Raw genomic sequence first — 12,676 nt, forward strand, 5'->3', positions numbered from 1 at the left:
TGAAAACTCTTACATACATAATAGTCAATATTTTCTGTCTGTATCTTGTTGCTTGTATATAGTCTTCATTTTTGAGGACTTCGATATTATTTTGTTTCAGTTAATAGTAAATAGAATTGGCCCTTCAAAGAAATTTGCTTCAGTGAGAGCAAAAATAAACTTATATTAAAAAATATTACTGTTGTTAACTGTACCTCATACACCTCCCTAAGAACATTTCTTCCTTTTTATTATTCTTCATCCCTGAGATTTGTGGAGTGGTTCAGATGAGCAGATAATCTTTCTTGGTAATGAGTTCAGAATTTTCCTGAGATTTTCTATCATTTCTCACGATTGACAGTAGCCCTATATCCAGGGGAGTCCTTATATAAGGTGTTTTTGTTTTTTGCCTTTTTTTTTTTTCATTTGTTTTTGCTTTTTGCATGCACCCTATTTATGCAGAAGCTCCAGTGGGAAAGGTGAGCCCAGCTTATCCCTGTTACCAACATCAGGAAAGCCACAGTGACACTGGGTGGAAAGAAAGCTGCAAAATGGATGCAGAAAAAGGAAATGCTGAATATCCAGGGCAAAATAGGAGAAGGAGGAGAAAAAAGGAGGAGATAGCAGGAGTATAAGCAAATCACCTTCCTCATATCCACTGGAGTTGTTTCTCTTTTTGAGTTCATTTAGATGAGAACTTGGAATAGACAGTTACACATCTGTAGCGGTCAGGAAATACATGAAAAAGAAAATGATTATTTTAGAAGTATAGTTATTAAAATACTTTAAATTCTATATATATGCATAAACTTTTGCAGTTTCTCCTTTGTAGTCATCTTTGCTGTCTTGGTGATACTTGTCTACTCGTAGTTTTTGGTATTTCCTTCCTGATTATCCATGTACATTGCACTGCAGCTCCTGCTTTATTGTTCAGGTAAGGAGCAAGGCAGAAGCAATTAAAGGAAAAAAATATATCTTGAACATACCACAGCCTGCCATTGGGCAATTCTCCACACATCAGTATAGTGCTGAGAGCACTGGAAATGCTGTATTTAATGTTCACTGCTGATTTTGACTGCCACAACATGAAAAGCTCCATAGCTCTTCTAGCGGTCACCTGAGACTTCCATGAGCACAGCAGCCTTAGCAAATGGGTAACTGGGGGACTTGTCATGCTGCTTTTGCTAGGTTGTGATATCATTTCTTAGCATTGCTTCAGAAATGCATTGTGTACAGTAGTAGCAGAATGGAAGTGGAAATGTCCAAGAAGCAAACAGTTACTCCATTCTGCAAAATGAAAATATATGTGTTGTTTGTAAATAATGTAACATACATATTTTTCTACTTAAATTATGACAGTATATTAATGGTAACTATTTTGCAATCCTTCAGGTGGCTATAATAGCGGGAAATTTTGAGCTCGCTGAATATATCAAGAACCACAGGGAAGCTGATATTGGTAAGCAAAATATTTGAAAACACTGAAAATGTTATACATTTTAAAACCAAGATTTTATAAAGAAGTTAAATATCATTCAATGTGCGATATGATTACAGGGCTAGTGACAGTATTGTTTCAGGAAGATTTTAAAAGTAACTTTTCCTTAAAAAAACACAGGCAGGAGAAAAAGATTAAATGTTTTCAAAATATGCTCTGAAAAAAAAAAGTAATTTTGATATAAATTTGAAATAATGCAAGTCATAGATGTTTTGTGAGTATGAATTAGCCAGTTTCTAACAGATTAAATACGTGTCCATATGAAGCAGAGCTAAATTGGCTCCTGCAAGCTGTTTTGAACTTTTGCATCGTCCCAGAGAAGCTCTTGAGTACAAATAATTGGTCAGAAGAAGATTAAGATGCTTCTCTGGAATTGAAGACATATATGGCAGAAACTATTACCTATAAAATCTTTTCCCCTCAGTGAGGGTGGTGTGTGAGACTGGATTAAGTCTAGAGCAGTTCCAAATGACAGGCATTAAAGTCTATTAACAACAACAACAAAAAAAAACTTAAGGTTATTTAAAGAACTTTTTACGTAGCGTGTTTTGCCATTAAAACAAAAATTTCAAAAAAGTGATTTCTAACCCAGTTTAATTAAAATGAATTTAAATCCTTTAACTGAAGTCAAATAAAACTGTGTAGGAACATCCTGAAGTTGCTCTAAAAAAGGCATTCATTGTGAAGTAGGAGGGTCTATATAGTTGTCTGCACCAATTTAACTCGATGATGTATGTCTAAGACTTGTTAGTGTTTAATTTATGTGGAAAACAAGGTCAGCTCACATACAACATAGGACTGTGAAAGAACTGTTCTTGATTAAGGTCTCTCTTCTCTTTCCCTGCCTAGTTCCACATGCTCTGCAGGGACATAGTTTAAAATTTGGCACAATAATGTGAATTCTAGTAGCATTGTGATACTTTTAATTCTTTGCAGTATGCTTTGAGAGAACTGAAGAAATTGCATAAAAGTTTTGCATAAAAGTTATGTTTCTGCAGTTCATAGTGAGTTTGTCAGATTTTTACCTGACATAGTGGGATAGTTCCTTTCCATATAAGATATCTTCCTTCTGTATTTATAAATAGTCTGATGTAAACAGTTAACTTAGAAATGAACCAGCTATTCCTAATATGGTAAGAATCTTCGTGTCTATTTTTACATATGGCTAATGATTTTAAAAACTTTTTGATGATCTTGAAGTGAAAGGAAAAGATTGCTTAGATTCAAATGGTCCTCATTATTTCTGCTGTGCTAGTTCTTGTTTTTTTGGCTTGCCTGTACAGCCAGTGCAGAAAAAGTGCTGCACATAGACAATGCAAAGTATTGCATTTTGTTTTTCTAAGTGCATTTTTTCTCTTAAAAATAGTTATGTACAAGGAAAAAAAAAAGTCTAGTGAAGGAATGACTTGCTGGTGTTAACTATGTGTACGCTTTTGGCATAAGTAACTGTAAAATGTAAGTAATGCTCACAGTACACTTACTGACTGTAGCCTCTAAGTCAGATTGCATAAAGCCATATTCATGCTGAAGTCATTCCTCTCTGACTGTTCAGTTTTATAGTGCTTCTCCTTCCCCCTGACCGGTGCCATTTCCAAGTTGTGTTAATGTATAAGAGAAATTGGAATGTAGTTAAAAAGTAGATTGGTGAGACTTAGTTCAGGAAAGAAATGATAACCACATGGCTGTTGCTTTAGGCAGAACTGAATGCATCAAACTATCTATTTCTTGAATGTTTCCCAAATTAAAAATAAATGAATCAAAGAACAATATCCTGAGCAGAAAACCTGATAGCTAGCATAATGAAGAATGTGCAAAACTATGTTCACCATTTCAACTTCAAAAACTTGACTTTTACTTACCTTACCAGTCTGTTTATCTGCTATATTCCTGTAGTTTTGGATGTATTCCAACATACAACTTTTGATTAATGCACCTTCTTAGAGCACAGAGGCAACGGAGTGGCAAGAAATAGCAAAGAGCTAGAGAAGTATCCTAAAGCTTCAATTTTTCATGAAATACACTTTCAGAAGTGTATTTTTGGTTAGGTATTGAATTTTGATATTAAATGAGTTCATAAAGCCTCATTGTTATTTTAGACCTATTTAATAATCAATAAGCTACAACTTTGGGAAATTCTTTGGAATATATACAACTGTGTGTGTCCCCTTTTCCTATGGAAGTTTTAGATGGTAGATGATGTGGTATTCAATCATTTAATAGTAAAATTGTTGACGATATTTGTGATTATTCACAAAAGCATTTGTTGGCAGAGGGGTTGGTGATGTATTGGAAAGAACGTCCACATTGCTCTTGGAAGATTTCTGACCTAATATTTTGACTTTTAGTGATCGTCATACAGTATCTTTAGCTATAGATACTTTTAAAATGGAAGCCTATTATGCAACAAATTAATAGAAATAGCAATAATATTTTTTTCAGAATGAATCTACCTGCTTTCCTAAGTGTGTCATCTTGAGGATGGGAAAATTTTAACTGGCTAGAATAGCTGGAAACTGGACCTAACTTAGTAGTTTCAAGAACAGTTATTTTTTATCTGTTGACAGAAACAAATTTTTACATTTCTCAAACTGAAGTATCTGAAATTTAGAAAATAATATTTGCTTGAAATCTCTAATCTTACACAGTGAGGAACTACATTATCAGTGTCCATCTGTTTTGACATGCGCTAATTAACATTATTCTTAGATAATTTTGTTGTCCCAAGCTATTGCAGTAGGAAGTCACTTGTACTTTCAATGCAGAAGGTATTATGTGGGTGTCTTCCAGTTTGTCAGTAGTCACAAAGCTGTTTCAAGTGTTGTTGCCAAAATTGCAATTATAGGGATCTAACAGCAGTAATGTAATGCTTATGATTCATGGTCCTGTGCCATGCATTGCCGTGAATGAGCTGCTTTGTTCAGTGGCAGAGATCATAGCTCAGCCTTTCCACAGGAGGAGGAGACTGCTGCATATGCAGTAATGGGATGAGACTGCAGCGTGCCAGCAGCAGGAGCACTACATCTCAATGCACTAGTCCATAAGAGCTCTACATAAATATATTTGCATGCTTAAGTACTGGGTCTATCACTCGTTATCTATTCCACCTTTGTCTGACAATTGTATTTCATTGGCTTTTAGAGTAGGATACTATTTTAAGCCATACACAAAGTCTAGGATTGTTCAGCCTCTTTTTGAGGCTGAACTGCATGTCTTAAAGGGACACTTTCTTTTTTTTTTCTCTTTTCTTTTTTACCCCCTTTTTTTCCTGGCCTGAATCTGTGCCAAATTGTAGTGCTAAGTCTGTCCTCATTGTTGAAGATCATAGAGAAGCAGCTCAAGTAAAAAATGACCAGGGTATCCTCTAGCAGTAGAAAATACTAATTTACAGCAGAACTACTAAATCTTTGCCCCTCTAAAAATTCAAAAATCTCAGATACAGATCAATTCCTACAGAGATTGCCCTTCCTTTTTATTTAATTATGAAGCACTTATATTAGACAAATATGTTGAAATTATGAACAAACAGGCAAATATAAAATAAGCTTTTCTGTTTATATAATAATTGTAAGACTTGACTCTATACTGTAAAAAGAAGAAAATGTAATAATATCTATTTTAGAGTCATAAAAGGCAAAAATGATGACCCATGTTACTAAAGTAATGTGACATCTGACTGAAAGAGGGGGATGTTCTAAGATGTGTAATGGCTGTTTCTATCGCTCAGATCTTGCCAGATTAAAGTGTCTACCTAGGGCCAATATGAGTGTATACTTTTAGTCAGAGAGATGAATTATGTCCATTTTCCTTTTATAGAAGCAAATGAAATAATGGTTGTATCCAGAACAGAGGATGTACGTGCCATTGGCAACCTGAGTTGTCCAAGGAATATCCAGTAAATGTGGAGAGAGGACATTTTGCCAGGAAAGTTTTCAGCTACATAAAATTGTGTTATAGAGACCACTCAGTTGGCTAAGCTGAGGGTGTTTAAAGACGGATAAAGTCATTCAGGGTTTCAAAACTATCAGGAGAGGTCAGCGCTGGTAGACGTACACTGAGACAGCTTTAAGCACCAGCACTGTGATTGAAGAGTATGTGCCGCAATTGTTCTCACTCCACCCTTCCCTCCCTTCACCCCTTCTCCCTCTCTCCATCATTCCTTCAGTCTGGAGAAAGCCTGATGTCCACCACATTCTTGCCATGGGTGGGTGCAGCCCTCTATCTCTTGACTGATTTAACACAGGAAGCTTATGAGAAAATGTGGGATGACCCGTGGCAGGGGGAGACCCAGAATCCAAACTTGGTCATTATTTTCATGACTCTGATTTACAGCGTGTTAAACATTCAGACAATGTTGTAATTTAAGTACTTATATTCCTCTTTGGCTCTAAGCCCTTGTCCCTCCCAGCAAACTGGAGTTTCAATAAACCTGCTTCCGCCTAGCCATGGTACTAACATGAAATCTGTTAGCTATTCTGTCCTATTAAAAAAAATTGACCTTTTCCTCTGAATGCTCAACATTGTGTGGGTTCTCTCACACATGCTCTCTCTTCTATCAGCAAGTTGTTTCTTTCTTACCTTGCTGCTCTTCCCACCATCAGCTGCCACTTAATCTTTACATTAGGTATCTGGGTGAGCAGTCTGTTGAAATTGTGGCATGAAAACTATTCAGCGCAGATAACTGTTTTTTGACTTGGTGCTACAATTTTCAGAAACAAATGGAGAAAAAAGCCTTGCAAATAATTCCTGTAGCTTAGTACAGTAACGGACACCTTGCTGTCATTAACAGGGAATGTTTACATCAGTCTTATTTGATGGAGATGGTGCTGAGTTGCGAGACCAAAACATATATAAAAATAAAGGATTCCGAAGATAGTAAAAAAGGATACCAGTAAGGGATTAAAAAATAGATACAGATTTAATTGTATTTATTTCTTTTTATGAAGTTCTAAACAGCAGTGAATCCCTTTGTTGTTTTTTGACAGACATGCCAAAGTTGAATGCAAATTGCCCTATCATTTTTTAAAGTAATCCTATTTGAAACAAATGAAAATAATATTTTTCATAAAGCAAGAAAACCTATTACCATAAGGTACTTAGAAACTTGCTTTACAAGCAGTATGAAATACTTAGTATGGTTTCTCAGATTATTTCAATTAATCAAGCCCCTAAATTAGTTTTGTAAGGAATAATAACAATGTCAAAGCAGCTTATTCTAATTATCACTTATGAAAGTCTTGGGAACCCAGAAGTGTCTTGGAGCAAAGTGACTATTCTTTGCTGCACTCAGGAAGACACTACATACACTCCTCGTGTACTGTATGGCAGTACCACACCATTGAAAAAAAATAATGTCCCTTTTTAAACTTCCTTTTTTAAAAAAAAAAATATTTCTACTATTTACAGTACATTTATAATTTATTTAACTTCACTCACTTATTTATTGCAAACTAAGAGAAAATAATGGATTAAAAGATGTGATGAATAGAGAAGTTAATCCCTGATTGTTTTCATCCAGCCTGCAGCTGTCTGTGAGTAAATGAGCACAGCAGATTTAGGAAGCATTTGCTATATAGAATTTACTATGGCTTCTATAGGATGGAGGTACAAAAACCAATCATATATGTAATATTGAAGCTTTCATTAGGTACAGATATTAAATATGTTGCAAGCTGATAATCCTTTGACTTGGATAGCCTATTTTTAAATGTCTTTTGCCTTGGTTCTTTGTGATGAGATGAATTTTCAGATGGATTAAATGACATGGGTTGTTCTTCTTCAAGTGAACAAGGTTTGTTTTATATTGTTCATCTTATCCTTCAGCAGTGCTGACGCTAGAAGCAATAGGATTCTTTTGTTTTATTTTTGTTTGCTATTTGCTTTTGAAAAATGAAACACGTTGAGCTGGTGTGTGAGTTTTGGTAGTTGATTAGCAGACTAACTAATACTTGGATACTGTTGCTAGGTTTCAAGTCAGAGTTCCTGTATTCCTCTATAATTATGCAGAGATATGTGTATGTGATGGTTTGCCTGTGCTTTCGCATGGATTTTCTTTTTTTTTTTCTTTAATTTTGCAAGTCTGCTAGTATAGTAGGCTTTTCCTTTAAAATATACATATTCCACACAGGGCAATTGCTTTTATATCAAACATTTTTCATGAGTAAAATATGACTAAAAATATTCATTTTTATTGGAATTTTGACTGTAAGTAGCTTAAGAAACACGTGTTTTATTGTAGAATGAGCAAAACGGGTCTTCTAAAAGACAAGGATACTAGTGGGTTTGTGGTAAAACTGCTTTTCTAACCCGTTTTCTTTAATTAGATCAGAATGATTGAGGTCAGCATTCTTGGTTTATTAATTAATTAATTAATTTCAGCTGCAAGTGTATTTTTTTTTTTTATTAAATGCTAGCCAGCCCAATGAATATTCTGCTTGTTTACTTATTTATTTTGGTTTTGGGAACCTTTTTGTAATTTTGATTTTCATAAATCAAATGTCTGCAGAATACTTCTCAAGTTAGGAGAAATCATACTGAGAAAGATAAAAGCAGAAACAAGAAAGGGCAGTAAGTCAAAAGACTTAAAAATCCACAAAACTGTCAGCAGCATGAGACTAGTTCTATTTTTATCTCATGTTACTTAATAGAAGCAAAAGGGACACAAGCATGTATTACAGCCCTGTGCATTTGTCATTTGAATGGGAGTAACATTAACCGGTTTGATATGCTATTAGGCATTTTAACATGGAAAAGGGATGATGTTAGTGTAATCAGGATACCAATGACACTGAGATCTTCATTGCCCACACTTTAAACGCATATTGTGTGGGAGATTGACATAATCCTATGTTCCCTTTTCCAGTTTATTTTAAATACTTAAGTGAAATGACTGATTATTTCTCATGTCCATAGGAAAAAAAAAAAAAAAGCTTTACATTAACAATTTCTACAATGAGTTGTAACCCAATAAATATTGAGTGGTGTGCAATAAATTTGTTGCTATTATGTATCTGTTTTTCTCCAAAGGGTTACAAGGAATAGAATGTCATATGTTCAGTCATAGTATGCAGTAGCAAACAAACTGGAAAACTGGGAATTATTATCTTTTAATATAATTACATACTGGAATGTAGGCCAGGGCTTGAAAAACGTACAGTAGTTTTTTTTCCCTTTGATCACAGGTATTTTTTTTTTCTGCATATGTATTAGCACAAAATAGTGCAGTAACTGTTTAGTTTTATTTCAGAGTTTAAGCTTAATTTCCAGAAGTGAATTGTTCTTCTTGGCCTTTGAAATTGTGTAGTTCTGTGCATATTCATACATTTGATTTTTCTATGGGCTTTGTAGATCAGAGCTTCTAAACTGTCCGATGTGAAACTGTAGGCAGAGCAGAGTATTGCAAATCATGTAGTACTTGGCCATAGCCTGTGATTTCTTAAAGCTTACTTTAAATTCTGAGCAGGAAACTAAGGAGAGAAATGTTGACATGTAACTGCTAATATAATTACTATAGATTGTAGAGCGATGTGGTCTGGTTCTGTAAACCAGTCTGTAGCGTGTTCTTGCCACCTACCAGGTAGGGAATGATTGCCACAGCTGCTCCTGTTAAGAGTTTATTTTACAGACTGAACGAGAAGAGCCTTGTAACTGAGCAAAAAATAAACTACCAGAGGAACCCCAGGCTATCTTCAGTGCCCTTGAGATAGTTTTCATTTCGTGCAAGAGCTTTGTGGTCTGAGCAGTGGGTGCATGTCATGCAAGGCTGGCTGGCTTATCTCCATCTTCCTCCTGGAAATGTCTGGGAGGATGGCAGAGGAAGGGAAGTGTGGATACAATTGGTATGTGTGTGGGTCTTGTCCCATTTGTCACGTTTGGACCAAAGTGTCCCTCAGTGCTCACTTCTTCCTAGCATGGCTTCTAGATAGGTCTTTGTCTGCTAGCTCCAGAACAAGAGAAACGCTGCTCACCTTCTCTGCTCGCTCTAGGCTGGGACCATTATATCCACCAGCTGGACGCTGACTTTTTTTTTTTTTTTTGGTAATATTCCTGTGTGCTGTTCCATCATGGAGCTGGGTCAGTTACCTCACCAAGTCCTTAAAGCATGCCATAATGCATAGTCCTTTCTCCACTCCTCTCTCTTTTTATTCTTTACTTTTTGATTTTGTTTTTAATAGCTTTCACTGGCTTAAGACTTCTGAGGTAGTGTTCAGGGAAGCAAAGTTGTAGCCTGTGTAAAGAACTAATGCAAGCTGATGAATTAAAAAACAAGCAGACAAATAGTGTCGCTAGCATTATGCTGGGAGAAAAAAAAAAAAAAAAAGAAAGAAAGCCTTAAAGCATAATCAGTAGGAGAAATGATTCAAGTATACCAGGGATAATTGCTCTGACTGGAGACAAAGCAGAATGTATTTTTGGATATTGAGCAGGTTATGAAATGAGTAAGAGTAATTTCTTGCTTTACAATAAATAAAGTAATTGAGTAGATTATACTATCCTCAACAATTCTGGTGAAATGCATAAAAGGATAATGCCATTGAGCCAAATAGGCAGATCAAGGGTCATATTATAAGCAGACAGCAAATACCCCAGACATCTCGAATGCTGAAATTTTGAACTAATTTTTTAGCTGAACTAGAACTTACGATAATGATTTTCGGTTACTCCCTGCAAGTGAAATTCACCTCTGTGTAAGCAGCTGTTGCAGTTCTATTTTCACTAAAGTGGAGCACTGAGGCCTGAAGTGTTCAACTGAATTGTTCCAGCTGATGGCCAGATCCTGTTCTAAGCCCCTGCAGCTCCATTGGAGCTACTGGAAGTGGTAAGCAGGCAACCTGTCCCTTGGGAGCTCATCTTTCCTAGCTAGATCATGCATCTAGATCAGATGCATGATCCTGCCCCAGGGTGCCTTCAGGGGCAAGGCCAGAAACCAGAATATGTTGAATTAGGCTTAGGGGATCTAAGAAGAAAGTAGTACTTCTGAATTTATATGGGACATGAAATTTGTTCAGTGATCTCTGGCTCAATTTTATAGGTCACAGATCCTAAAGCTGGAAGAGATTTAGTGTGATCATTCAGTCTGACCTTCTCCATAGTGCAGATTACAGAATTTGTATTAACTAATTCTTGCTGGAACTGGATTATAACTAGAAAAAACATTTTTTCTTGTTTAAAACCTGCAACAATGGATAGATGGGATTTGGAAAACTGTAACTGAGTCTTGCTATCTGATGGCATTGGATGCATTTGTGAATTTTTCTAGACTTGGTAACTCCTTCATTAAACAAATTTATCTTGTTTCTAATACCAGCTTGTCAGCTGTACATGCTGGACTGAGTATAGCTCAGTCTTCATGACTCTACTGTGTTCTGGGACAACATTTCTGTTGTCCCCTGAGTTTTTTGTTTTGTTTTGTTTTGTTTTGTTTTTTTAATAGACACTCCCATTTTAGCAACAAGGTGCAGATCTAAACTATTAGAGAGAAAAAACTGTGGGTAGGTAGATGTAGAACCTGAATGAAGTTCAATTCAATTTAGCATAAAAGAAACAATCATATAATTCGCTAGCATTTTCTATTGCTGTTTGATCAATATTATCGTAATTTTAAGTGTCTTGGTGCTAACTTATTGCAGGGTCCATTAAAATCTGTATCACTATACTTTCTGTAATTGCATGGTTTTTTTTAATTTTAATTTTAATTTTAATTTTTATTTTTTTTTAAGGAGAGTATGCCCCGTGGAAGTATGTGCATTTTAGTCATTTTTTATTTATATATGAGAGTGTGTGTATATGTATGTGTATGTAGATAAAATAAAACAGGTTTATTTGGATGGCAGTACCAATATCAGAATATTAGAAGGCCCACACCTAAAAAAATGAGGCAGGAATTCTTTAGTGCAGATATGAGACAGCCCAGTAAGGGATAGTACAGAAGGAAAATTGTTTGAAGTATTGTACAGAGAGTTCTAGTATTCCTGAAAAGCTAACACATTTTCTTTAGAACGTTTTTCGGCATGAGACTCAAGAGCTCTCTAAGATTGTGCTGAACACTACACAGGATTTCAAACAATGAAACAGTGAAGTCATGTCAAAAATAGATGTAGGCCAAATGGAGAAATAGATGTGTACAGAATCCCATGGCTTTCTATTTCTCCCATTTACAATGGTAAGAACACAGAAACAAGACATGAAAGAACATGAAATAAATGGTAGAGATTAAAAAGAAAAGAAAAAGTAGAGATAGGCAAGAGTAATCAGGAGTTCTTCCTGAAGAAATTTCATGTATTTCCCAAAGTATAAACAGATACTGACTGAAAAATAAAGGAAGTGAAAAAGAAACAAACTTGTATGTAATGTACATTCTTACACTGAGGACTTCATCACAGGCCTTATTCTGCACCCAGTGATTTCTTTTCCTTAATGAGACTACCTGTATTATACAAACTTAAGGCTATAGGAAAGAAGGTGAATCTGTAACTTCTAAATATGTCTTCTTATCTGCCAATGTATATATTAATGGATATGTTATTGAAAATAATCAGGTTCAATATGACTTCTACCTGCGAAAAGGAACATCTCCTATGGACTAACTAGATTTGGATAAGGACAGCCTTCCAAACGCAGAAGCAACTTGCTTTCATTGCCAATCATAAAATAATTTGCTAAGCATTTGTATGAGCTTAGTGATTGTCAGGGATAACATTTTTCTTTTAGAATGGTTCAAATAACCTTTTCAAGCTACGCTTTTCAGTAATTGTTAATATCTTCCATTTTGAACAGATTTTTTACACTTCAGTGACTCCCTTACTTGGAGCTCCTCTGTCTATTATGCTAAATTTATATAATTTTACCCTTGTTCTTAACAGCTAAACATGCTGGTTTTCTTCCAGACAAGATTATTTATCAAAATTCAGTTGATGTTCTGTTATCCATTCAATATACAGTGGTTTGGAAATTTGCTTTAAGAACCCAGGCTTCACTGAAGAAATTTGTTTTAGTATTTTATGAATAATCTGATTTTAATATCGTGTTATTAATGTCAGAATTTCAGTGAAAATTGATCTTGTAATATGCTGTCTCTTCAAAAGGAAACAGTGTCCTCAGAGAAGACCATTTGTTGTCAAATTACAGATGAGGCTTGATAAAGGGATAGGCTTTGAAGCATGCTGCTTCGTAATGAGTGTAATATTTCACACTGTATTTCAC

General features: G+C 35.3%; 1 protein-coding gene across 1 annotated transcript in view; it reads left to right on the forward strand.

Moving 5' to 3' along the window:
- SHANK2 (SH3 and multiple ankyrin repeat domains 2) overlaps nucleotides 1-12,676 on the forward strand; it is a 307,767-nt gene that overhangs the window by 40,008 nt on the left and 255,083 nt on the right. Inside the window, exon 9 of the mRNA XM_035552219.1 lies at nucleotides 1,372-1,438. Coding sequence (XP_035408112.1) covers nucleotides 1,372-1,438 — 67 coding nt within the window. The remainder of the gene's footprint in view (nucleotides 1-1,371; nucleotides 1,439-12,676) is intronic.

The sequence above is a fragment of the Cygnus atratus genome, chromosome 5, assembly GCF_013377495.2.
Source record: "Cygnus atratus isolate AKBS03 ecotype Queensland, Australia chromosome 5, CAtr_DNAZoo_HiC_assembly, whole genome shotgun sequence".
NCBI classification, from domain to species: domain Eukaryota; kingdom Metazoa; phylum Chordata; class Aves; order Anseriformes; family Anatidae; genus Cygnus; species Cygnus atratus.